The sequence below is a fragment of the Archocentrus centrarchus genome, chromosome 1 (genome assembly GCF_007364275.1).
Source record: "Archocentrus centrarchus isolate MPI-CPG fArcCen1 chromosome 1, fArcCen1, whole genome shotgun sequence".
NCBI lineage: Eukaryota > Metazoa > Chordata > Actinopteri > Cichliformes > Cichlidae > Archocentrus > Archocentrus centrarchus.
In genome coordinates, this window is record NC_044346.1 from 37,918,743 (window position 1) to 37,945,435 (window position 26,693).

A 26,693-nucleotide genomic window follows, 5' to 3' on the forward strand; every position below is an offset into this window, starting at 1 on the left:
TGCTTTCGAGCTCTGTTTGAATGACAAGTAAATGGAAATTTGACTGTGAAGGTTACCAATGATCTTCTTACAGCCTCTGACAGTGGACTCATCTCTGTTCTTGTCCTGTTGGACCTCAGTGCAGCTTTGATACTGTTGACCATAACATTTTATTACAGAGATTAGAGCATTCAATTCAATTCAATTTTATTTATATAGCGCCAAATCACAACAAACAGTCGCCTCAAGGCGCTTTGTATTGTGGGTAAAGACCCTACAGTAATACAGAGAAAACCCAACAGTCAAAAACGACCCCCTATGAGCAGCACTTGGTGACAGTGGAAAGGAAAAACTCCCTTTTAACAGGAAGAAACCTCCAGCAGAACCAGGCTCAGGGAGGGGCAGTCATCTGCTGAGACCGGTTGGGCTGAGGGGAGAGAAAGACATGCTGTGGAAGAGAGACAGAGATTAATATCAATTAATGATTAAATGCAAAGTGGAGTATAAACAAAGTAAATAAGGTGAATGAGAAGAAACAGTGCATTATGTGAACCCCCCAGCAGCCTAGGCCTATAGCAGCATAACTAAGGGATGGTTCAGGGTCACCTGATCCAGCCCTAACTATAAGCTTGATCATAAAGGAAAGTTTTAAGCCTAATCTTAAAAATAGAGAGGGTGTCTGTCTCCCGAATCCAAGCTGGGAGCTGGTTCCACAGAAGAGGGGCCTGAAAGCTGAAGGCTCTGCCTCCCATTCTACTCTTAAGTATCCTAGGAACCACAAGTAAGCCAGCAGGCTGAGAGCGAAGTGCTCTGTTGGGGTGATATGGGACTATGAGGTCTTTGAGATAAGATGGTGCCTGATTATTCAAGACCTTGTATGTGAGGAGAAGGATTTTAAATTCTATTCTAGATTTAACAGGGAGCCAATGAAGAGAAGCCAATATGGGAGAAATCTGCTCTCTCTTTCTAGTCCCTGTCAGTACTCTAGCTGCAGCATTTTGGATCAGCTGAAGGCTTTTCAGGGAGCTTTTAGGACAGCCTGATAATAATGAATTAAAATAGTCCACCCTAGAAGTAATAAATGCATGAATTAGTTTTCAGCATCATTCTGAGAAAGGATGTTTCTAATTTTAGAAATATTGCGCAAATGCAAAAAAGCGGTCCTACATATTTGTTTAATATGTGCATTGAAGGACATATCCTGGTCAAAAATGACTCCGAGATTTCTCACAGTGTTACTGGAGGCCAAAGTAATGCCATCCAGAGTAAGTATCTGGTTTGACACCATGTTTCTAAGATTTGTGGGGCCGAGAACAAGAATTTCAGTTTGATCTGAAGACTTTTTGACTCCCTTTAAACCAAGTTGGTTTTGATTGGCTGCCCCTCACAGACAGAGGGTTTGTGAGTCAGAGATGACCACAGGAATGTGGAATTAGGAATACCGTCTTTGACATCATCCATAGCCACAGTAAATGATAAAGTAATGGCTTTTGTACTCTGAGCACTAAAAGTGCTTTAAACAGAAAATACTGCCTGAACCAAAGCAGTAAGAGCAGTCTGAATGGATTACATGCACAAACTCGGATCTAATCCCAGTATGTAAAACCCATGGTCACAAATCTGGGAGTTAAGATGGATGAGAGTCTTAGGTTGGAGGGTCAGATTACTGCTGTGGTGAAATCCAGTTTCTTTCACATGAGACAGCTCGCCAAGATTAAAACCATCTTGTTGAAAAATCATTTTCGAGCAGTAATCCACGCCTTTGTTACGTCCCGGCTGGATTACTGTAACTCTTTGTATATTGGCGTAAACCAGTCCTCATTGGCTCGTCTTCAGCTGGTCCAGAACGCTGCCGTACGGCTTTTGACTGGAACACGTAAGAGGGAGCACATTACCCCTGTTTTATCTTTATTGCACTGGTTGCCTGTTTATTTTAGAGTTCATTTTAAAATCCTTTTATTTGTTTTTAAGTCTTTAAATGGCCTTGCCCCATCGTACCTCTCTGAGTTACTGCATCTACACTCCCCTTCCCGCTCGTTCAGATCAGCTGGTAAACTGCTCTTGGACGTGCCGAGGACTAAGAGGCAGCTTAGGGGGGACAGAGCCTTTGCAGTGGCAGCCCCTAAACTATGGAACTTGCTCCCATTGCATATTAGACAGGCCTCTTCACTGACAACTTTTAAAACCTCTCTTAAGACCCACTTATTTCACCTGGCTTTTGACCAGGTTTGAGATGCTGATTTTAGTTGTTGTGTATTTATTTTGTATTTTATTTTACCTAGTTATTTTATACTGTTTTATTATTTGATTCATGATAAACTATGTATGTTATTGTTGCTTTTATCCTATGTTATTTTTATTTATTTATTTATTTATTTTTATCTGCACTTCCCTTGTGTATTGTTGTCTTGTTTTCCTTGTTCAGCACTTTGGTCGTGCTTGCTGTTTTTAAAGTGCTTTATAAATAAAATTGGCATGGCTGGCTTGGCTAATTATTTAAATCAGAATAAAATAAGTAGTAAAATTGTTTGCTGGAAACAGAAGGAAGAACAGGAATAAAGTTGAGTCTAAATTTTTTATCCCTACTGATGGACATCAGGGAAACACAAAGACCCTCCGTCTGTCTGTGTAGAAGTCCGAGGGACCTTCCACAAATGGTGACGATATTTTCTGGAGAACTGATTGCTCAACAGGCGATGATTTCGTACCTACCGATCTTTAATCTGGTTACCATGGCTTTACAGTACGTCAAATGTAGATTTTGGCATAATAATTGTGTAAATATTCAGGGTTCTAGTCAGTGGTTGATCGCCCAGCGCTGTGCCATGCTGAGGTCATCAGGTTGAGAATTTCACTGGTTTGCTATTGAAACTCTGCTCTATCACTGCAATTAGCAAACGGGCACGCACCCCGCCGCATCACTGATACCAGACTCACAATGTCCACGCACGATCTCACAAAACACAGAGTCACAGGCCCAGGATCATGACATCAAGTCCAAAATGCTGCCTGTACCCATATGTGGTATTAATCTGATGTTACTGTCACAGAAATTTCTGCCACAGACACACCAATACCCTTCAGGGAATTTGGACTGTGGGTATCTGAAGACTCCACAAGCTCCCAAATCACCGTAAGAAACACTTGAAAACATATTTTCTCTGACAATATAATAATCAAAATGACAGATCCTGTTTCTTTATTCTCTGTTATGATCCGATGTAGGTTTGCAGCCCAAGTGCAGAACATCCATATTATGAGAACTCCTCTGTGAGCAAAGTGTGTTACAAGATGATTGACTATCATCAGCAAATGTTAAAAGGTAAAATATTATTTTCACTTCTAGCAGTAAAATATTAGTCTCAGTATCTCTGTCCCAAATAAAAACTTCTTGCTAACGCCCACTCAAAACTTTTAGAAATGACCACAAACACAGTGGACCTCGTCTTTCTGTTTGATGGATCAGCGAGTATGACCGAAGCAGAATTCAATAAAAATAAAGACTTCATTGTGGAGATAATGGACAGCCTAAAGAACACATCAATCAAGGTCACTGCACTACTGCAACATTAAAGCAGGCACAGCACTTATTTGTTAGGTTATATATACTGTTTAATATGTTATATAAATAATGTATGTTTGGTTTTTCAGTTTGCAGCAGTTCAGTTCTCCAGAACAGTCAACAAAGTGTTTGACTTCAATGACTATGAAGCTGGAAGTGCGCTGGAAAAACTCAAGAATGAAAAGCATTTAAAAAGTCTCACCAACACACACAGAGCCCTCGAATTTGTGATGTAAGTTCAGCTATATTACAAACAACTGGCTCAGTACAGCTGTGACCTCAGGAGCATCTTATATTTGTTGATTTCATATTAATGTATTCATGCTCACAGATGAAGCTTCGTTTATTCTGAGTGTAACAGAAGCTGCTTTTACATTTGTTTCAGGAATGAAATCTTGGAAAACCCAGCTGCAGGCGCCACTCCTGATGCAACTAAAGTTCTGGTTCTTATCACAGACGGAGATCCCAGTGATGTAGACAGAACTGGGATCATTAAAAAATATGATGATAAAAATATAATTCGCCTTGTCATTGGGGTAGGCTGTGATGTCATTATATCGTGCCTCTTATTCTGTGGTTTCTTCTGTTCACGTCTTTGTAGACACAGTAGAACAATCACGGCCCCTTTGATAGATTTAGTTTTTCCTAAATCAGCATGAGTAAACTCCAGTTTTCAGTCTGTTAGTTTGCTGATGTCAGTCTTGGAATTATTTCATATTTTCAGTATTCTGGTTTCAGATCGGGGATGCAAAGCTGGATAAATTTAGGGCCATCGCTTCAGAACCAAAGGACAAAAACGCCTTCAAAATTGAGAACTACGATGGACTCACAGAAGTCCTGGAGAATTTTCAGAAAAAGATCTTTGTCATAGAAGGTGATGTCCAATTTCTTTCCTAAAACCAAAACTTCATGTTCTCTTCCTGATGTGCAGTAGTAACATGTACCCCTGATGGTTCATAATTAGGCTCCAAAGTGGCTCGGGCAGGAGACATGACTGACGAAATGTCTCAGAGTGGATTCAGTGCTGTTTTCAACAAGGTGAATAATATCAAAGTGGCAAAATCTCCACACATTGAAAATCTACATCATTTACCAATCTGTTATAATCCAGCAGTGCTGATGGCATTCCCATAAATCAAAATCACAAATTCAGTTTGTTCCAAACACCAGCTTTGGAGTGATAGTTCAGTACAAAAGCAGCTTCTGTGACATTGAAAGTTGATGAAAGTGAACAATTCTGAACAACTGCTGAATGATTTACCATGAAATCATGTTCTCCTCAGGATGCATAGTAATCACTTTAATTATGCGCATTCACCTTTGTGATGTAAAGTCAGCATTTTAAGTTTCATATTCTGAGTCTGCAGCACAGAGCTCTGGATTTAGTGCTACTGGAACTGGTAAATATTTCAATTCTGACACGTTTAAGTTCGGTTATGATTTGATTTAGGTTTGCGGTCCACGTGTAGTCAGCAAATCTTCTGACAGCTCCTACCTGAATACTGTCTGTCACAAGATCACAAGTCTTCAACAAAGCTCCTCCTTTCCTCCTGCTGCTGAAGGTAAAAGACGTTTTAAAACGTTTATATGCTCCTGGTTAAATATTCTTTAACATTTTTCACTCTTTTTTTCCCCCAGAACACACAAATAATTCAGTGGACCTCGTCTTTCTGTTTGATGGATCAGCGAGTATGACCCAAGCAGAATTCAATAAAAATAAAGACTTCATTGTGGAGATAATGGACAGCCTAAAGAACACATCAATCAAGGTCACTGCACTACTGCGACATTAAAGCAGGCACAGCACTTATTTGTTAGGTTATATATACTGTGTAATATGTTATATAAATAATGTATGTTTGGTTTTTCAGTTTGCAGCAGTTCAGTTCTCCAGAACAGTCAACAAAGTGTTTGACTTCAATGACTATGAAGCTGGAAGTGCGCTGGAAAAACTCAAGGATGAAAAGCATTTAAGAAGTCATACCAACACACACAAAGCCCTCGAATTTGTGATGTAAGTTCAGCTATATTACAAACAACTGGCTCAGTACAGCTGTGACCTCAGGAGCATCTTATATTTGTTGATTTCATATTAATGTATTCATGCTCACAGATGAAGCTTCGTTTATTCTGAGTGTAACAGAAGCTGCTTTTACATTTGTTTCAGGAATGAAATCTTGGAAAACCCAGCTGCAGGCGCCACTCCTGATGCAACTAAAGTTCTGGTTCTTATCACAGACGGAGATCCCAGTGATGTAGACAGAACTGGGATCATTAAAAAATATGATGATAAAAATATAATTCGCCTTGTCATTGGGGTAGGCTGTGATGTCATTATATCGTGCCTCTTATTCTGTGGTTTCTTCTGTTCACGTCTTTGTAGACACAGTAGAACAATCACGGCCCCTTTGATAGATTTAGTTTTTCCTAAATCAGCATGAGTAAATTCCAGTTTTCAGTCTGTTAGTTTGCTGATGTCAGTCTTGGAATTATTTCATATTTTCAGTATTCTGGTTTCAGATCAAGGATGCAAAGCTGGATAAATTTAGGGCCATCGCTTCAGAACCAAAGGACAAAAACGCCTTCAAAATTGAGAACTACGATGGACTCACAGAAGTCCTGCAAAATGTTAATAAGGCATCTGATTTGGAAGGTGATGATTTTGCCTCTCTTTATGCAATATAACAATGTTAGAAAGATCATTTTGCCTTCCTGGTGTGCAGCAGTAACAGGTACGTCCTCATATTTAGTCTGCAGGAGTACTCGGGTCAGAGACACGACTGATGAGTCGTCTCAGAGTGGATTCAGTGCTGTTTTCAGAAAGGTGAGTAACATCAATCAACATAACCTCCACACACTCAAAGTCCACATCGTTTATTCATGACAACATTACAACATCTCAGTCCTGACAGTAAAGTGCTGGTTATTGGTAAAAACTCAGTAACATCAGGATAAGTGAAGTGCAGAAAACAGTGTTATGATCTACTTTTCTGCCACTGTTTTAAACTTTTATCATTTGGAAAGAATTCTGCTCTTACTGTTTAACATAAAGAGAAACAGTGAAAATTATAATTGTAACATTTACCCTTCCATCTCTTTGCTGCTCAAACAAAACAGTTTGAGGTAGTGGATGTTCTCACACCCATATTCATAAACCAATATTTTATTCACAGTAGAACATAAATAGCATATCAAATGTTTAAACTGAGAAAATGTACCGTTTTAAGAAAAATCCTGGTTCGTTTTGAATTTGATGGCAGTAACACGTTACAAGTTGGGACGAGGGCAACAAAAACCCAGAAAAATGGTATTAAAAAGAAACAGCTGGAAGGACATTTTGTACCTAATTTGATTAACTGTAATAGGTCAGTAACATGATTGCAAAGACTTTGAATATCTCATCATCTACAATACATAGTATCATCAATAGATTTAGAGAATCTGGTGAAATCTGCGTGTGCAAACACAAGACTGAAAATCAATATAGGATCCTGTGATCTTCAGGCCTTCAGGTGGCGCTGCATTAAAAACAGGCCTGATTCTGTCATGGAAATCACTGCATGGGTTCAGGAACACTTAGAAATCACTGTGAACACAGTTAATGCAGCTCTGTCATACATGTGCCACAGTCTTCTCTGGGCTACAGCTCATTTCAAATGGCCTGAGGCAAAGTGGAAAACTGTTCTGTGGTCAGAAGAATGGATCCATCATCCTTTGGGCTGAAGAGTACAGGGACCATCCAGCTTGTTATTAATGCTCAGTTCAAAAGCCTGCATCTCTGATGGTATGGGGGTGCATCAGTGCCTATGGAATTGGCACTGATGCTTGCACGCCTGAAAGGGCTCAATCAGTGCTGAGAGGTATTTACAGGTTTTATATGCTCCCATCCAGACGACGTCTCTTTCAGGGAAGGCCTTCACATTTCAGTACAATGCTAAACCGCAGACGGCAGCCATTCCAGCAGCATGGCTTCACCTGCAGTTCAGACCTTTGACCACCTGAGAACATTTGGAGCATCATGAAACAAAAACTACGACATTCTTCTCCCAGAAGTCCAGCAGCTGCTCGCCTCAGTTCCCGGATGTTAAAGGAAGAGGTGATGCTACACAGTGGAAAGCGTGGCCCTGTCCCAACTGTCAGCTTCACAATGAGATTTTTTTCTTCTTCAAATGGTACATTTTCTCAGTTCAAACATTTGCTATGTACAGTAGTTTACTGTGACTACAATATGGGTTCATGAGATTTGCAAATCATTGCATTCTTTTTATACATGGCGTCCCAAATTTTTCACAATTGGATTTGTTTATTAAAATGGTTAAATTGCATCTCGGACGTAATGCAGTGAAACTAAGAAAAATAAATATAGAAAACAATACAAAACAAACAATAACAATTGTTACAGTCAGCTTTTCCTCCATTTGTCATGAATTTGTTTTCCTCTGTGACAGTAAAATATGTTTCAGAAATCTCTGTAGAGAAAATCTGAGAGGCTCGTTGTAAACTGAACCAAATGGACCATCAGCCTGACCAGATCCAGAGACTGTGCCTACGAATGAGACTCTAAATTTTCAGTTAAGAAAATGTTAAGACAACTAAACCTAGCCTTACTAGCTTGCTATCTGTGATGGAGAAAAAAATAATCCTCCTACTGTTCCCATCACTAAATGTCTACCAGGCAGCTGGAAGTCTGCAGCTGCACTGGAACAGCCAGCCTCAGTAGTGAAAAAGCAGCAGTTCAGACCTTCCAACATCACTGTTTCTGGGATCTCAGTTCCAGTCCGCCTCTATTTAATTTGAACTTTAATCAGACCTTTCTGCAAACAGGATACCCTGATCGTGGGTTCAGTGGGATCAAACAGCTGGCGTAGTTCTCTCCATAAACATCGAGAAGAAATGCAGGTGGATTCTTACCTGGGTAAGCCCATTTCTCTATTTGCACATTATCTGCTTCTTTAATAAGATTTCTTTTGTGTGGCTTGAGATACAGGAGTGTAGCACACTTGAGATCCCAAGTCTTTGTGAACATTTAGCGGATTATGAAATGAGAACGGCTGTTGCAGGAAATTCCATTTCTGTTGGGGAGAAAAATGGCGTTCCTTTGTATTTCAATGGTGCACCAGTGTTTGAGCACACAGGACAGATCGTACTTTTCAGACACCAGTGCAAATACTGGACCGCAGTACAAAGAATAAGTGGAGATCAGGTTGGTAACTATGTTAAGTCTTTCTTAAACCTGTAGTCTTTCTTAAACCTTTCTTAAACACACACACACACATATATATATATATATATATATATATATATATATATATATATATATATATGTGTGTGTGTGGGTGTGTGTGTGTTTATGAACAATAAGAACAAATCATGGACCTAACTGTATTCTGAGCCCTTAAATGAGCATAATATGGGGCTATAAAACTGTCTGTAGTTTGTAAATCATCCTCTGCTAACATTTTTAGATCGGTTCTTACTTTGGTGCTGAGCTGCACTCATTCGATGTTGATTCAGACGGTAACACTGATTTCCTGCTGGTGGGAGCTCCACTGTTTCATCTGCCTCTTGAAATGAAAGAAGGCCGGATCTACATCTACTCTCTGACTGAAAAGGTGGGCTACAATAAAAACTGAGATTCAGTGACGCTGTGTGAGCTTCTTAGTGTTTTCATAGTCAGTTATCAACATTCTAATTTCCCATTAGATGCTACTGGAAAGGAACCAGGATGTGACGGCACCATCCACGGGTAGATTTGGCACCACCATATCCAGCCTTGCAGACCTGAATGGAGATGGCCTCCGAGACGTTGCTGTTGGAGCCCCCCTTGAGGATGGCAACAGTGGGGTTGTGTATATCTACCATGGTCACAGGCAGAGAGGGATAACCAGCACTTTCAGCCAGGTGACCCAGAAAAAAAAAATCCCACATATACTAGTGTGCAAAAGTCTTGAGCCACCCTTCTTGGAAAATTGGAGGCAGGTGCAGTGATTTCTTGAAGCATATTATGCAAACATAAATGGAAACACAGTATATAAGGCAAAAACAGAGTACAATTCTAACAAGCCTGAGAGTCAATATTTGGTATGAACTCCTTCATCAAGCCTGAACTTTCTCAGGCAGCTTTCTTGTAATAAGTAGTCTTCAGAAATAGTTCTCCGGGTTTCTTGAAGGACATTCCAGCAGCTTTTTTCTGGCCGGCTGCCTTTTGTTCCCTCCTCTGTCAAGATGTTCCCACATTGATCTGATAAAAATGATCTGATCTGATATAATGTTGAGGTTTGAGGAGGCCAATCAATGATTTGATAGTGTTTTATCGTGTGCAGTTTGTGGTATATTTGCCATTTTTTAGAGATTCAACTAAAGAAATGGGACACGTGTTCACGCACATGATCAATAGAGGGTCATAACCACCTCCAGAGGACTACGCCCACAGGGGTTTAAATACCTGGGTCTCTCCACCATTTGGTTGAGAACTGAGGAAGCCTTTCGGATGAGAGGTGAAACGTCTTCAAGAAACAAAAAGAAGTCCAGTCGCCTTTTTCAAGCTCCAGAGGGGACATATGAAAACATTTCAGTGTACATATACATAGACAGCTGTCGTCGTCTTACAGTTTAGCTGTAAAAGATGAGCAGGCATATTTACCAGGTGTCTGATAGTTGACATGATAAAAATCTTATGTCAATAATGCACACACAATCAAAATAATTATGTAATTGTTCCTTTTTGTCTGTTTGTGGAGTACTTTTTGCACTCTCACCACTTCCGCTCACAGTTAAGTTTGATCATTTGCAGTTATGATCCTTAGCCTCTGCCTTAAAGAGTCAGAATATCACGACGGTGCTGAGACACATCTGTAATGTGAAAGAGGCGACTCTGTCTCAGTCTGATATCTTGTTATTCCAGAGAATTGTGGGAATCAATATAAATTCTGAGCTGCGATTCTTTGGGAAGGCCATCGTTGGGGACCTCGGGGAGGATGGACTCCCGAGTGTTGTGGTTGGGTCACATGATGCAGCCGTTGTACTCAGGTGAATATTATATAAAGACTATATGTTAAAGTACCCTGACAATCTATTTAAATTCACTCACTGCCTTTCAGGTCCAAGCCGGTCTTTAATGTCCTGCCTCGTCTGTCATTTGACCCTGAGGAGAGAAGCACTGAGACACTTGACTGCCTGAGTCCAGATACAAATGTGCCTTTGGTTTCAATAACAGTGTGCTTTGAAATGGTAGAAGCAACAAAAAGGAAAGCGGGTACGACAATCTGTTGTAATGTTTGGGTGGACAATAGCTCAACATTAAAAACGCTTTTTTAGCCTCAGGTTACTCTTCATTAATGCCTTAACATTAAATAATTCAGCTACATCTTCCCGTCACAGTGATTTGCATACAAACGTCATTTCTTCACTCCTGCTGCTGCTGTTCTCCACACTCGTGTACTTCAGGCTGATTCAGTGTGTCTGATGTTTTCAGGGGCAGTGAGCTCAGCGTTGAACATCAAGTACATGCTTCGTGTGACGAGTCAAACAAGTCAGAAGAGCTTCATTCAAACCTTAGAGCTGAGAGATGAAAGCACCTGCTTCAACTACCCCATAAACATAACAGTATGAATCCATCTGTTTAAAATGTTAAATACCAACATATAAATCTGATGCACTAAGTTCCAACACTTCTTTTCATCTGTAGGATTCCTTAAAGAGGCAGTTTTTTTAAACCAGGTTAAATGGATTTAAGCCACAGTCACAAGGCTCCATATTTTTATTCTTGCATTAAACTAGAGTAGCTCTGCATGAGTCAAAATTAATCCATGTTTATCTTATACTGGGCCTTGGTGCCACCCCTCAGTTAATCCTCCATCTTTAAGTTACTTTTTTGACATTTTGCTTAACCCTCTTAATTGGAGAAGGCAAAATGTCAAAAAAGTAACTTAAAGTAACTTAAAGGGCCAAATTGTGTGTTATTTTTTTACATCAATTTGTGGACCGGAAGTGGGCAGAGCCGCAAGTTTGGACACCCCTGCTTTAAGGCAACTTTCTTCTGACTGGCTGCCCCTCACAAACCATAAGGTTTAAACCAATGACTGTAGGCGGGCGGGGCCTTTGTGCTCACAGCCAAAGCTGTGTGTGTTTGAGATGACCGCTGCTCTGTGATTTCAGCTACATTGAAATCTAAAATGATCACTCAGAGAGAAAGGTGGAAGCAGCGGACGGTGCTCCGATTCCTCGATGCAGAGATGGAGAGCCAGGCCGCAGAAAAACAGCAGGATACTGTTTGTGCATTAGTTTTCTCCAGGCCTTTAAAAAAAATATATTTTCTAAACTAAAAAATGGGACATCTAACAGTGTGAGATGTTAGACAGACATGATTAGATGGTTTATGTAGCCACATTAAAAATGGAAATCCAAAACATTCCAGGGAATATCCCAACAGGCTGATATTTGGATACAGTTCCACTTCTTTCCTACCTGAACGATGCAAACAGCAGTGAGAAACTGCCCAGGTCATCTTCATCAATCCCAACACTGAATTTTTCAGTAGTTGTGCCTGATGTCAGAGCCGTGACCTTTATCGTGTAACAGTACTCGAGTTAAGTTTCACCATCGTAATATTTTTGAAACTCCTTCTTTGTTTCCTGCAGAATTTTGTGGAAGACACATCATCTCCTCTCAGGATCAGACTGAACTTCTTTCAACCCGACAGCGAGAGCGCGACCGCCGTCCTGAACGTGGACGCGGACAGAGAGGCTGTGCTTGAGGTACGATCAGCGGCTGCAGTCACAGTCAATCCTTTAATGATTATTAATATAGTCATAACCTGCTGGTGTTTACACGGAAAATGGATCAAAACTGTGCACTCTGCAAAGATCTTTGAATATTTAGGATGATTTAATGAGGTTTGAAGCTTTTCCTGACCTGCTGTTTAAGTTTGACCTGAAGAGAAATAATCACTTTTTTATAGGTTCCCTTTAAAAATAAATGCTGAAGAAGTGACAGCTGATCTGATGGACCTGAAGAGCTTCTGTCTGACAAACAGCAGCAGAAGAATTATTATTATAGAGTGATCATTTTCATTAATAAGACTGATTAATGAAAATGGGCCTTTGGGGGGTGATTGTACACATCAACCTGATTGGGCTGCATAAGGCAGTAATTTTGTGTTACTTTATATTTGTGTGCATTGTTAATGTTATTTCTGGCTATTGGATCAATTAAAATTAGTTTTGATTGAATAAATAAAGTCCACCTGAAGTTGTTTTTTCATTGCCATCCTTGTAATTAACTTCTGTTTTGTACATTTATTGGGGGAACTGGTATATCCCCCCCCAAAAAAAATAATTTCATAACTCTATTCAATCAGGTACCCTTTATAATGAGAAATATTTCACGTCTTTTTGATTTGGTATTCAACAAAGTTTATTTGTGTAGAAGATTTTACATCTTTACCAAAACTTTGCAGGCACAAATTAGTGTTTTGGGTCATTATTTTATTAAAATAAGTATTTTTTAATACATTAAATCTTTAAAAAACAAACAAACAAAAACAGTGCACTAAATTTTTGTTACAGGACTGAATAAAATAATGCATGCAGACAGAAAATCATGCACCATGAACCTGTTCAAACCCAGCATTTAACTAAATGGGCTGTAACACGGTTACTGTGACTGAACACGAGGCAAAAACCAAAAATACTGCAGGAATTAAAAGTAGAGCGCGCTAGGCCGACAGTTTTTTCATTTTGTTTTCAAGAAAATAATAGAGTCACAAATCCTGCACCAACACTGATAATCTAGTGATGATTTAGTCACAGCTTTTGGTGATGGCACGGCTTAATGAGCGCAAACATGCAGGTTACAAAGATCAGCACTTTGACCACTTTCACATTTACGTCACTGGCTCAAAAAGAATGAATCATTTTAATTCAAATTATCATTTAATCCAGTTATTCCAACGTTAATGTCCCGGGTGGAACAAAGCGCTGTCTAAAGTCTTAAAAAGGTCCTTCGGTGGCGTCACCGCCATATTCCCACGTCCCCTTTTCTTTCCCCCGGAGGTGTGCGTCGCTCTCGGTTCAGTCACGGCTGATCTGACGGGTCGCTGATTCCGGTGGAAAGTTGGGCATCCCAGAGTTTCTCACCTGAGGTTCAGTCACACCTGGACTGCCGAGGGCCGGCCCACCTGTGACCTCGGAGGAGTTCTGAGGAGTCTGAAATGAAGGCCGGTCCTCTGAGTGTGCAGCTGCCTTCACAGCAGACCGACCGCTGGAAGTCTGCCAAGAACAACACACAAAAAACTATTTAAGCAGAACTCATATTATTCAGATATGTGAGGAAAAGAACAGAACCTGATTCGTTCACATACCCGTTGTTTCCGTTGTTCATGCGGTTTTCCAAAGACGGACCCCACGCTGTCTTTATTGTTGGTTCTGCTTTCTAAAATTCAGTTAAAACAAAAAGCAGATTTTTTGATTAATTTCAGCAGGGCGACAGAATCTAATGTCTCCAGCAGGCTCGAATAAACTTCGTACCTGGACGGGCACTGATCTCAATACGGTCCTGCTGCTCTCCATCCTCGTGGTATGGACTCAGGTTCAGAAACAGGGATTTCAGGACTGAATTCTTAGAGGCCCCTACAGCAGGCATTAACAGCACATTTCAGCCACACACATTAACATGTGACACTAGGATTCATACAAGTGCACTCACTGCATCCTTACTTCTGGGGGTTGGATCATCAGGCAGTTGCTCCTGAGCCGGAGTTTTGGGTGGACTCGAACCACGAGGAACTGGACCGGAGGGCGTCTCCTTGAGTGACTCTTGCACGATGCTAGAAGAAGGATCTGCCGGATGCTCTGCAGGATGTGGTTCAGTTTTAGAAGTTGTGGAGCATTTCAGAGATGTTGGACTGTGAGAGGTTTGCTTGGCATCAGTTTGGACCTGACATAAAGGAGTCAGTACTAAATTAGAAACTCTTTCTGTGGCTAAATGAAAAGTATTCTCAGCTGACACCTGACAGCAGGAAGGAGTACTCAAAGTCTCAGTGAGTGGGGTTGCAAAGAGGCTGAGGAAGGAAGTAGCAGAGGATTTTACAGGTGCAGCTTCGGTTTTAACGTGTCTTTCTTCCCTTGTGAAATCTGCAGACTGTGCGGTTCTCACAGAGTCTGGTGCTGGTCTCACACTCGCAGTGACTGGGTTTGCAAAAAGGCAACTAATTTTCTGAGTCTCTTTACATCCACCTGTAAAATGGCCACAAGTTGCAGTTTCCCCGCTGCACTGTGGGGACATTTTAGTAGAACAGGGCTTCTGTGCACCACCTTTGAGGACAGACTGTGTCTTTCTGGGGTACTGGGAGATCTCAGCAAGCTGCTTTGCTGCAAAATGATGAACAGCAAAGTTTGCAGCATCACTCGTCTCAGTGGAGTTAGCTGCAGGTTCAACAGGAGCAGCAGTTCTGCTTTTAACCTCTGTGACACCTACAGAGGGATGTGGCTTCACCTGTGTGGGATGTTTGTGAGGACGTGCATTATCTGCAGGAAGCCGTGTGCTTTCCTTCACATCTACTTTGCTTTTGGAGGATGGAAAGTTTTCTACATTGACAGGAGGATGCAGGCGCTCCAGTTTAACCTGATGAAAAGCTGTTGGAGCAGTTTTCAGGGACTCTGGTATATCTCCATATTGCTTCTGATTACCAGAGAAACAAGAAAGATCAGGGCTAGAAATCAGGCTGGTGGTCACCTGGACGGAAGGCAGGCTCTTGTACACTTTGTCTTGGGATTTGTTTGGTTCTTGTCTGTTCCTGAGTGAGACTTTTTTTATTTGGTGTTGTGGTCTTAACACAGGATCCGGGATTTCCTTAGTGTTCATGCTTGGAGGGGCAGGTCTTTGGTCAAAGGCTGAATTTTCCACTGACCTAAAGGACCTGAGGACTGCATCAACGGAGTAGGGAACTTCATTTTGGGTCATGGAGCCCGAAGTGGCCTTGAAAGTGGTCTCTGGGACAGTAAGAGATGTAGACTCTTTAGTTTTAGGACTATTACAAAAACTAGGGAAAGGTCTGTATAGCTGAGGTCCAAGCACAGCTTCCACTGAATAACAAACTGGCTCCGGGTGGCTGATGCTGGTCGATGAAGGGCTGTGAGGCTGGGCAGTGTCTGATGCACGCGGGGGGGCAGCTTCATCTGTGATCTTGGGTGTTTCTTCTGTCTGGTGTAAGGAGGTTTCTGTCTCAGTAGATGCTTCTGTGCTGTTGTAAAAGTTGGGCCTGAAAAATAAAAATATTCAGTGAAGGTTCCACGTATGAATTATTCCTTTTGTAACTCGAGTTAAAAGCTGTAAACACCAGTCCCGAACTATAATTGGTCACATGACCTGAACTCTTTCTTCCCATCGTCTTCCTGATCGATTTGGTTGCTGCAGCTGAAATGCTGCCCTCTTAACAGCTGAAGTTCCTCTTAGAAAACAGCGTTGAGTCGTGTGTGTTCAGATTAATGTTAGCTTCCTCTTAGGGCCCGTTATACCCGCCGTCCGCTGCCTGGTGTTTACACAGAGGGACGTGCAGCAACAGTTGGAACTTTGAAAAAATAAAACTAATTTTTTCGTCTCCTCCTACACCAGCGCTGAGGCGGGTACCTGCGCCATAATGGCGAGCACAGATGGCGTGGTTGTGGGATGACGTCACCAGAGGTGCGCGAAGCGACCAAAGCGGCGGGTATAACGGGGCTCTTAGCCTCTCGATGCTCAGTGCAAAAGTCCCATAGGGAAACTGCTAAGTTCAAACAAATTGCAATAAAGCTAAATTGAAAGTTATCATAGTGCACGTCATAGCTGTTGGTGACTTCAAGTTTCAGAACCAGAAGCTACATCCATCTGTTATGTAGAGTCTATGCTTCATTCTTTATGATCCACATGTTTCAGAGGGCCTGAAGAAGTTGCTTCATATGCACTGAGCTCCCAGAGAAGCACATCTTCTGCTTTCACTAGCTTATATTTATGAACTAAACCTTAAATTAAAAATCGAGCACATCCTATTTGCTACATACTGCACGTAAGGATAAGAACAGGTTTCAATTCTGAGGTCCATACCTGACGGGTTCTTCGAGAACATTAAGGGTCCCGTTTGGTTCCATCACTTCTGGCTCCTCTTTCTTCGCCGGCTGTCCCGAAGACTCCTGTTCAGCTTTTCTTGCAAGTTCATAGAGGTCACTTTCCCGTTTTAATGCCTGCAGCGAGAAAACATGAAGCTTTTGAATTTTTTATTTCAGCACAGAGCGATGCACGTAAAACATTTTGAGACCATTTTCGTGATTGAATTCCTTCATGCAAACCTCATCCAGCAGTTTTTCAGTGATGTCAGTGAGCGGCTCGTGGGAAAACCTGCAATCTTCTTTTTGGGTGCACTTTCCCTTTCTATGGAAAAACTTGCAGGGAAAGGACTGTGCAGCTTGGTATAGGAAATACAAGAAATCCAACAACCTTCAGTTTCATTTGGTGAATGCAAAGTGTATATGACAGTTTATAACTCTACATCAAAGGATATGGTGCATGTACGGACAGCTGCTGCCTTTTGCACAGAAGCCTTGGACGTAAAATTTACAGACTTCTTTGAGGAGATCGTTGTAACCCTGAATATGCTCCAGCTGGCACTCGTCAGCCTGCAGCCAGGAAAGAAGCAAAGCTCGTGTTTCATTTTTGCAGTCTGAAAAGGGAGACTTGGATCTCACAGGTAGAGTTAACTCATCAGCTGTGATGCAACCTACCTTGATGCATCGTCCCCGAAGAAAATGCCGACAAAGTAACCGTCCGTCCACCAACAACGCGTTCTGGTCCTTGAACTCCTGAGTCATGGACCTCGGCTTCACTTGAGAGTCCTAAAAGCAAGAAGACACAAGTTAAACGTTTCCAGGACTGTTTGGCATAAATAATGTGTCTGCTTAGATCATCTGTTTTAGATTTTATCAGTTTTTTACTTGTTTGTTTATACGCTCAATGTATGCAGCAGTGTAGTATTTATACTGTGCAGATAAAAAAAATACAAGTAAAACAACAAAAAAGAAACTTTGTGTTTTGTCTATTTTCATGCACAAAATTCCAACTGTACACAATTACACCACAAACTCAAACTGCTGCAGCTCTAACAGCTGATGGTGGATGCCGTAGAGTCACCCTCACCCGTCTGTCACCATTATGTTTACCGCCTCTTCCTCCTCTCCTCAACGTCGGTCTTCTGCTCCCTCGATCCTTGTCCTGATGAGGATCTTTCTGTCCATCCAGCTTCTTTTTGAGCTGCTGCCTCTGAGATTTACGGCCTCTGCCGCTGAAGCCATTAAGTCCTCGTCCACCATCTGTGTTCTGCGTATGGCGTTCATTCGTCTTTGTGTTATTATCTTTGAAGTTATCAGGAGTTGGGGTTCTCTGATGTTGGACGCATGGCTTCTGTGGGAAAAAAAAAACAAAAACAGAAATTAAATATCAAGAAACCTCCAGCAGAACCAGGCTCAGGGAGGGGCAGTCATCTGCTGCGACTGGTTGGGGCTGAGGGGAGAGAGACAGAGATTAATAATGACTAATGATTAAATGCAAAGTGGAGTAAACAGATTTGTTTAAATCATTAAGCCATGGAAAGACCGACTCCCACTAGGAGATTCAACCCAGCAACCGGGTGCAGTATCTCAGCTCATCCTCTGAGATGTTTCAGCTCCTCTGCCTTTAAGCCCGCTGTCTTCTGATTGGCTGCCTTTTGAAAGAGGAAGGGCTGATTAGAAAGCCAGCGCAGTCTCTGAGTTCACTGCTAAAGATGTCAACATAAAGATCCCAAATTAGGGAAAAACAGCAGTGTGAAGCCACAGAGATTACCTGCACATGTGCTGACATCTACCTGAAGCTTTGGTCATGTTCAATATGAACATCCATCATTACGACGGTTTAAATCAGAGAGAAGAAGGAGGAGCAGAACAGGACCTGCCTTTATGATGAAGGGTAAACTGGAAACTTCTTTTTTAGGATTTTCCTTAAACGTGACGTCAGATAATCACACCTTCACCCAAAGTTCACTCACCTTTCTGGAAGATCCAATCAGCTCGCACGATGTTTTCCTCTTCCTGCCTCTTCTTCCTCCCCTTCCTCCTCCGTCAGTGTCACTGCTGTCAAACAGAAAGTGCGAGCGATGAAAACGAGGCCACAAAAACAAAAACTCACCCGCTAAACTTGCATTAAATACCGCAGAGTGACGGCAGGCTGACGCGCACTCCTCACGTCCTCCTGCACAGCGGACAGGCTCGAGAACAGCTGCGCAAACGCCATGAGCGCGTGTCCGTGCTTTCGGAGCAGGGTCAGGGTCAAACATTTAAAAACAAACAGCCACGCGCACGTTTTACCGGCGATGCAGCCGGTGCTCGTGCCTCGCGTGTGCGCCTTCTGATGTTTACCTTTAATTCCGGGATTGAGACCTGCGTCAGCATACGTCACTTCCATGTTGGGCGACAGTCAGTGAGGTCACACGAGTGAGGTTACGCAGACGTTGGCGCCGCCTGGTGGTAAGGATTTGTATTGTCTCACATCTGTGACCACAGACTGCAAATTTCTATAAAAAATAATTATGAAAATCTCAGACACTGCGCGCTGCCTAAAGGTCAAAGGCCAGCGTGTCAGGCTGCTTTTCACAGAGCTATACTGAAATAAACAATTTGAACTCTTCACCTTCACCTTTAAAACCACGATGCTGATGAAAGCAGTCATATCCAGTAGTGCATGTTGGCATGCTGACAGTGTTGGTTCAGAGCTCCGAGGAGTGCAGCAGGCTGATGAGGCACCCAAAGAGCAGGAAAGGTGAAGAAGAGCTGAGCATCAGACCAGAGAGGAGAAGCTGTGAGAGCAGCACTGCAGCAGCTTCTGTGGGATCGTGCCTGCAAATCCAACAAAGCAGCGCATCAGAGAGCACTGCACCAACAGCTTCTTACACCCCATCACCTAAATCACATCTCACGCCACATGAATCACCTGGTCAAAGAGACACCAACTCATCTCTGAACAGCTGAAATGCCAGGGAACCCTGCAGGAACTGTGGCACCACCTCACAGAAGGCAGTGAAACTGTAAAGGTTCCAGTGGTGACCCTCCCAGTATATCCAGCCAGCATTAAGGCCCAGGAGGCTCCTCTAACTGAGGCTGAAATAAATGGTGAAGGAGATGATGGAGAAACAGCAGCAACCAGTGAAGAAGAAGAGGAGGAGCTGACTTGCTTGGTTCCTCCATTAACTTCTTTAATCAGTCTGGAGAAGTGAGGAATTTCTGCTGCTCCACAAAACTTTCCCAGAGTTAATTTACTGACTTTGATTGAACACATTTTTAAATCTGAGAACTAGAGGCCACGCAGCAGCTCTCTGAGTGTTTGTAGTTGTTTTGGAGTTGCCCTTCCTCCTGCTCCAGGTGATGGGCTCCTCCCTTTGGGGTGGGGTCTGGTTCCTGTGATTCACCACACTGCAGTCACCTCCAGTATTTAAGCATCCGCTCAAGCTGCCAGTCTTTGTCACGTAGTCTGCTGTGCCTCTTGTTTCGCTTGGCTCAGAGGAAAAGCGCTCACCGACACAACTTACCTGCTGACTCAGGTGGGGTCCTCCTCTCCTCAACTCCTCCCTCTGCAGTCAGACTTCCATGCCCAGCCTTCTTCTCGGATCAACAAACCAGCGACCCCTCCCAAGGACACACTCACATCCTGTCACCTCGAGTCACCTGTTGTTCTCCTGTAAATAATAAAGATTTGAAATCAGTAACGCTGTCTCTGTCGGCCAAACAGGCAGAGCAGGAGTGAGTATGTGTGTGTGTGTGTGTGTCTGTGTGTGTGTGTGTGTGTGTGTGTGTGTGTGTGTGTGTGTGTGTGTGTGTGTGTGTGTGTGTGTGTGTGTGTGGTGAGTTCACTGATCCACTTCTGCAGCCACAGAAAATGTCTCTCATGTTTGTCTCTGCGACCTAAAGCAGATATTTTCGTACTTTTATAACTGTGGCTTCATTTCTGAGTTCATTATGCGTGTATGGTTGTAAATATGCATAACATGGTGGGTTTGATTGGAATAGCAAGGCGAATCAATGCCCCCCCCCCCATCAGTTTGTTTAACCTTTTCAGCTTTTATGTTTTAATCTCTTGCGTGTCCTTTGTTTGCTTTTGAATACTTCCTGTTGTGACTGCAGAAGCGCTGACCTTTAGCTGCTGCAGCAGCTCATTTACCTGCGTGACAGTCACGTCGTTTTCTTCCTGTGACCTCCGCTCTGGCTCGCCACGTTCTGCTCTGTCGGGACGCACAGCATCAACACTGAGATGCTTCATCCATCATAACTAAGCTTTACCAAAAAGGTAGGCCTGAAGCCTCTTAACAGTTAACTACTGATGCAGGTTAGGCTCACAGGGAGGCTGGAGCTTATTAAATTATTACATTTGAATTATCAGTTTATATCACCACTGAGTTTCTGTCTTATTTCTACTATAAACTGATACAGAAAATATTCACAGTGTTGCATAAAAACACAGGAAATGAAGTGTTTGATTCTCCAGCTTTCCCGGGGGAAGACCCTCAGATCGAATCAGTTTGTCTGGGCTGCAAACACGCTGCCTCTCATCGGTCAGCAGGAGCAACAGAAGCTCAGACATGTTGAAAAGATGAGATAGAAGCCGGACTTTGCTCCTCCACATATGAGGCCATCCCCGAGTCAGGCTCAAAGTTCAGGTCACGCAGTCGGTGTCAGTATTACCTCTGTGACAGCGTTACTCCCTCAGTCTCTGAACTCTGTTCACGCTGAGCCGTCTGTAACACAGGATGACCCGCTGGGCTCCTCTTCTTGCTTCCGTCCTGCTGCTCCTGCTGGGCCTGTTCACCCACAGTGCTGTCAGTCAGGAGGCCGGAGACCCAACAGCTGCACCACCGCCGCCACCACCTCAGGGCCAAGCTGCCGACAGCACACAGGGGGAGGATGGAGACGGGGACTGGGGAATGGGGTCCCTCCGAGGCAGCTTTGAGGCCGTCAGCGGATAATTTGACTCCATGCTGGAGTTCATGGGCGGACGTGACGGAGTGTGCCAGTACCGCTGCAGATATGGTGAGTCTGTTAGGTGGATGTGTGATATTACACAGCCTATCATACATATCAAAATCATTTCAGTCACTATGCATCTTGTGAGGTCAGCATATGTAAGTAATCCCTGTGAGCCCAAAGCTCAGCTTCATACTGCTCTAAACACTCAGTTTTTTTTCCTGGCTCTCTGTGATGTCATCCATGATATGATCCCCTCTGGTTTGTGAGGAGCTGCTGATTACAACCCCAGCTCTGAAATAAACAGAATGCACTGATTTACAAATCTCATAAACCCACATTTTACTCAGCATGAACAGAACATAGAAAACAGATGTTTAAAATTAGAAAATAAAATAAGCTCGTTTTGAATTTGATGGCAGGAACAGAAAAAAGTTGGGACGGTTCAGCAGCCGGACTCCTCTGTGCTCCATGCTGCTGTAATAGATGCAGGATGGAGTTTAGCTTCGTCCTGCTGATCTGTGTGTAAGCTCGTGTTTCCACTTCGCCGCAGTCCATTTTAAACGAGTTTTGCCTCCGATGATTTTCAGCGTTGCCCCTTCTGCACAGACATCTCTCTGGGTTCTCCGACTCTTGTGAGGACACTGTTTACTGTAGATGATAAAATATTCAAAGCCTTCACAAGTTTATGCTGACCAACATTATTCTCAAACGATTCCAAAATTTGTAGATGCAGTTTTTTTTCTTCTGAGAACCTCTTTCGCTCTGTGATGCTCTTTTTACACCCAATCATGTTTCTGACCTGCTGCTAATTAATCTAATGAGGTGATAAATGTTCCTCCAGCTGTTTATTTTTAGTAACACTTATTTTTCCAGCCTTTTGTTGCCTCCAGCCCAACTGGTTTCAGACGTGTTGCTGTTATCAAATTTAGGATGAGCTACAATTTTTCTTAAAAAGCTTCGACCTCTTTAGACTTCATGTTCTTCTCTGTGAACCGTGGAAGTGGGAGACGTCATGCCAGTGTCCCACACAGTGTCCCACACAGTGTCCCAACTTTTTTGGAATTGGCTGCTCTGTCTCCAGTTCTCAGCCTGAAACAAGCTCCACCTCCTATATTTAGGGCTTAACCATTTAAAACTTGAGCAAAGCCAGACATCTGAAACTGTACGTTTTTATAAATAATTAAACTTCAAATGATTGAATATTTGCATAATTTAAATCCACACTACTTTGACTATTTAACTGCTCATCTTGCAATATTTCCAATAAAACACAAATCAATTATTGATTACTCAGTCAATAACTTCTTAATCACCTCCTTCTCTCACAGTAGGATTTATTTATTGTACATTCTTCCACTTATCATCTCTGTTATCTGGGTGAGGGCCTGGAAACGGACTGTGACCTCTGATAGGGGAGGTTTTACGCGCTGACTCTGTCAAATATCCAGTGATGTGCAAACAGGGATCTATTTTAAACTCATGGAGGCATCAGACAGAGTCCTGCACAGTCCTGCTGGCCTGTTGTGAAACACGACCCACATGTTCATGTTTACCTCCTTTCCTCTCTCAGGTAAAGCTCCTGTTCCTCGTCCTGGCTACCAGATGCCTGAACCCGATGGATGTAGCTCCTATTTCTTTGGCCTTCCAGTTCCAGAAGGGGTAGGCTTTTTTCTTTTTTTTTAATTTTTGTCTATTTAGAGCAAATTAATTTGGAGCAAGTTGGATCTATCTACCGGGCAGCATGGTGGCGTGGTGGTTAGCACTACTGCCTCACGGCTGTGTGGAGTTTGCATGTTCTCCCCGTGTCTGCGTGGGTTTCCTCCCACAGACATGCAGTTACTGGAGTTAGGCTAATTGGTCACTCTAAATTGCCCATTGGTGTGAATGGTTGTCTGTCTCTCTGTGTTGGCCCTGTGACAGCCTGGTGACCTGTACAGGGTGTACCCTGCCTCTCTCCCTATGTCAGCTGGGATAGGCTCCAGCCCCCCCACGACCCTGAACAGGATAAGTGGAAGAGAATGGGTGGATGGATGGATCTATCTTCCTGAGGGACTGTACAAAAATGATAAAGTCTGGGAGGAGGACAAGCAAGACCCCCATCTACAGCAATCAGTTTGTTTGCTAACACAGATGCAGTTTCAAGTTTACTGCATTAATGAATGAACTAAATTCAAAGTCAATCAATTCAGTAAAATCAAAACAGCTTAAAGCATGGAAATCATAACAGATCCCAACAATACTGGATGTTTAGGGACTAAGAATAAGAAAATAATTCCGACATAAAACGGATTCTTTTTTCAGTAGAGGTCGAAGCTCCAGCATATAGATATATATAAAAGAACAGCTCCACTGCTTTGGTGGTGCCTTTCAGCCTGTAACACATGTCTGTTTATTCTTTCTGCTCCGGTGTTGCTGGAGCTTCGACCTCTTCAGACTTCATGTTCTTCTCTGTGAAACGTGGAGGTGGGCAACATCGTGCCTGAAACCTCTGCTCTGTTTCTTTTTTTTTTTTTTTTCAGTAAGCAGGTCACAATTTTTAGAACCAGGCATTGATCATAGTTTGTTGTTCACACATATTTTTGGTGCACTTGAGCTGCACACGGTGAGTGGCATCTGCTTCTGTTATACTGAGTGTGACGGCAGCAGACATCTCCAACGTTGGGCATCTCCCACCGGAGCAGATGGACAAACAGCAGAAGAGCATCCCTGCACACGAGCAGCTCAGAGGAAAACGCGCTCTGATGAGAATTTGACTCCAGCTTCTTCTGTACTTCAGTCCAGCTGGAAACAGGAGCTTTTTATAGTGTCTCCCTTAAAAGTTCTTGATTCTGGAGCCTCAAATTGACTTAATTAAAGTAAGCAACTCCTCACATCTGTCAGCTCACACATGTAGCTCAGCTCACCGTTATTTCTTACTTTATCTTTTAGTTATTTATTGGTGTCAAAGTCTCCATCTTTACTGCGTCATCTAAGTAAGGCCTGCTGAAGTGAAGCAACAACAGTTCAGACAGCAGGGAGGCTCTGACTGGGCTGTCTGCCTGTCGACACACACCTTCAAGTTCCACTGGCAGATGGGGTGAAATTATAACTATATATATATATATATATATATATATATATATATATATATATATATATATATATATATATATATATATATATATATATATATTATATATATATATAGCATTAGAAACAGGCATGCTACTGTATATTACAGCTATTAACAACTAAGTTTGGGGGTCAAGCATGAAGAAACAGCAAGGCAGAAGGCTATGGAGAGCCCTGGGAAAAACAGGAGTGTAGAGGACCAGAGGAAAAATGGGATGAACTCCACCTTTAACGATGGCATTCCTTTAGGTGTTCATTAAAGAAATATGACTGTTTATGTTGTAACCGCAGCCGGACCTTCTTAACCCTAAGACAATGATAGTAGCACAGAAACAGCAGGACTGTGAAAAGCCTCAAAAAATGTAGCAAAAGTGCAAAAATCCAACTAAAATGTAACCAATGAAAACTAAGAAAAACAACCAACGCACCTCTGATCCACCTCCTCCTTCTAATAATTGTCCTGCAGTCCCTAAATATGTGACTCACCTCTACACTGATCCTTCCCGTTGTGTGTCAGATGGACATGGGCATCCCCGCCATGACCAAGTGCTGTAATCAGCTGGACATGTGTTACGACACCTGCGGCTCCAACAAGTATCGCTGCGACTCCAAGTTCCGCTGGTGCCTCCACAGCATCTGCTCGGATCTGAAGAAGAGCCTCGGCTTTGTGTCAAAAGTGGAAGGTCAGTAATGTCTTAACTTTAACTGAACGCTTTTCCATCACCATCTCCTTCAGATTCATGATATTTTAATTATTCGTGAGGTCTGAGTGCACACCGTCTGTATCTGAAAGTCTGAGCACGTTACTGTTTATTCTGCGCTGTCATGTTTCTACTTTCTCTCCTCAGCGTGTGAAACTGTAGCAGACACCTTCTTCAACACAGTGTGGACTTTAGGCTGCAGACCGTACATGAACAGCCAGAGAGCAGCCTGCTACTGTCCAGGAGAGGAGAAGGACGAACTTTAGAAGAACAGCAGGATCTATTTATAAAAGAGCTTCAGCAGGAGCCACATTCCCGGGCGACTGCGCTGGTGGTGGTGTTGTGAAGGTGGAGTAATTTATTAGGAAGTTCTTGATTTTACCTTGTTTGAATTCCTTATGAAAACTGTATTTGTGTACCTGTGGTGCTGGTATTGGAACAGTCTGTAATAACAATAACTGGACACAGTTTCCACTCTAATGTGTCTTTAAATGTTACCATGTCATCATTGGGAGAATTTACCGTTTGAATAAATGTTATACAAAAATAAATGCAATTCTTTCATTTTATGGTGCAGCACTAACAAAATCATTCATTCAAGCCAGAAGAAAACTTGTCTGCATGCGTGTGACGTTTCCTCCTGTTAGGAAGGGAGATTTCCTTCCTACTGTTGCCAAGTGCTTGCTCATAGGGGGTTATGTGATTGTTGGGGGTTTCTTCCTAACATTTCAGGGTCTTCACCTTACAATAAAGCTCCTTGAAGCGACTCTTGTTGTTGTGTCCTGGAAATAGTTTTTGAGGTGCTCTTTGGAAGGGATACAATTCTCAAAGCACGGTCATGCCGAACACAATGATCTGACACCGCAGATCTTTTCTAGTTCCACCAGCAGGAACCTTCCAGCTCGTGATATTCCACCAGAGGCAGACGTCCTTCTGGGGTGAGGGTGGAAACATCAATAGGACCGTTCAAAACCAGTTTTAGGAGGCCAAAGGGTTTTAGCATAAAGGCCACAATATTTATCACTGTTTTCATGTAATCTGTTTAATCCACAGATAAAAGTTTGTACTCTGAAACCTGCTGGAGATTTTTTTTTTTTTTAGGTTACACAATGCTGTGAGAATAAAAGCATTTTAACTGCTATTTGAGAGCAATTTGGAGTTCTTTGATGTTTTGGTTCATCTCAGGCCGTGCTGCAGAGAAACACTTATGAAAGGAAAAGTGTAACAAATTACTTTCCACAGAAAGAAAATTCTTCCTTCTTACTTTCAGTTTGATTTATTGATCAGATTTTCCTGACACAACCCCAAAGCGTGGGCTGT

General features: G+C 42.5%; 3 protein-coding genes across 3 annotated transcripts; 2 read left to right on the top strand and 1 right to left on the bottom strand.

Moving 5' to 3' along the window:
• Positions 1 to 3,032: 3,032 nt before the first annotated feature.
• On the top strand, positions 3,033 to 12,740 carry LOC115787770 (integrin alpha-L-like). Its single transcript, XM_030740502.1, has 22 exons — positions 3,033 to 3,112; positions 3,205 to 3,301; positions 3,398 to 3,528; positions 3,631 to 3,773; positions 3,927 to 4,077; positions 4,280 to 4,415; positions 4,506 to 4,579; positions 4,992 to 5,103; positions 5,180 to 5,310; positions 5,413 to 5,555; positions 5,709 to 5,859; positions 6,062 to 6,194; positions 6,292 to 6,365; positions 8,366 to 8,456; positions 8,602 to 8,744; positions 9,007 to 9,153; positions 9,245 to 9,442; positions 10,446 to 10,570; positions 10,642 to 10,796; positions 11,016 to 11,146; positions 12,181 to 12,297; positions 12,501 to 12,740. The coding sequence occupies exons 2-22, from the start codon at positions 3,271 to 3,273 to the stop codon at positions 12,522 to 12,524; spliced, it is 2,541 nt and encodes an 846-aa protein (XP_030596362.1). The 5' UTR covers positions 3,033 to 3,112; positions 3,205 to 3,270; the 3' UTR covers positions 12,525 to 12,740.
• A 277-nt stretch (positions 12,741 to 13,017) lies between these two features.
• On the bottom strand, positions 13,018 to 18,969 carry LOC115783316 (uncharacterized). The gene is made up of 11 exons (XM_030734129.1): positions 18,756 to 18,969; positions 18,594 to 18,678; positions 17,708 to 17,971; positions 17,296 to 17,406; positions 17,076 to 17,190; positions 16,864 to 16,973; positions 16,622 to 16,758; positions 14,257 to 15,800; positions 14,068 to 14,169; positions 13,902 to 13,972; positions 13,018 to 13,809 (listed from the first exon to the last, which is right to left on the bottom strand). Exons 1-11 carry the CDS (start codon positions 18,836 to 18,838, stop codon positions 13,612 to 13,614), a joined length of 2,820 nt encoding a protein of 939 aa, XP_030589989.1. The 5' UTR covers positions 18,839 to 18,969; the 3' UTR covers positions 13,018 to 13,611.
• Positions 18,970 to 21,161: 2,192 nt separating this feature from the next.
• On the top strand, positions 21,162 to 26,139 carry LOC115785782 (group XIIB secretory phospholipase A2-like protein). The gene is given in 4 exon segments (XM_030737640.1): positions 21,162 to 21,624; positions 23,132 to 23,220; positions 25,190 to 25,355; positions 25,521 to 26,139. Coding segments are annotated over 4 exon segments (654 nt in total). The 5' UTR covers positions 21,162 to 21,344; the 3' UTR covers positions 25,640 to 26,139.
• The last annotated feature ends 554 nt before the right edge of the window (positions 26,140 to 26,693 follow it).

Coding starts and splice junctions, on each gene's coding strand:
- LOC115787770 (XM_030740502.1), top strand. CDS start 3,271: ATGATTGACTATCATCAGCAAATGTTAAAAG. Junction 4,416..4,505: donor AAAGATCTTTGTCATAGAAG/GTGATGTCCAAT, acceptor GTTCATAATTAG/GCTCCAAAGTGGCTCGGGCA. Junction 11,147..12,180: donor ACTACCCCATAAACATAACA/GTATGAATCCAT, acceptor TGTTTCCTGCAG/AATTTTGTGGAAGACACATC.
- LOC115783316 (XM_030734129.1), bottom strand. CDS start 18,838: ATGGCGTTTGCGCAGCTGTTCTCGAGCCTGTCCGCTGTGCAGGAGGAC. Junction 17,972..18,593: donor TGATTGGATCTTCCAGAAAG/GTGAGTGAACTT, acceptor TTTTTCCCACAG/AAGCCATGCGTCCAACATCA. Junction 17,191..17,295: donor TTCGGGGACGATGCATCAAG/GTAGGTTGCATC, acceptor TCCTGGCTGCAG/GCTGACGAGTGCCAGCTGGA.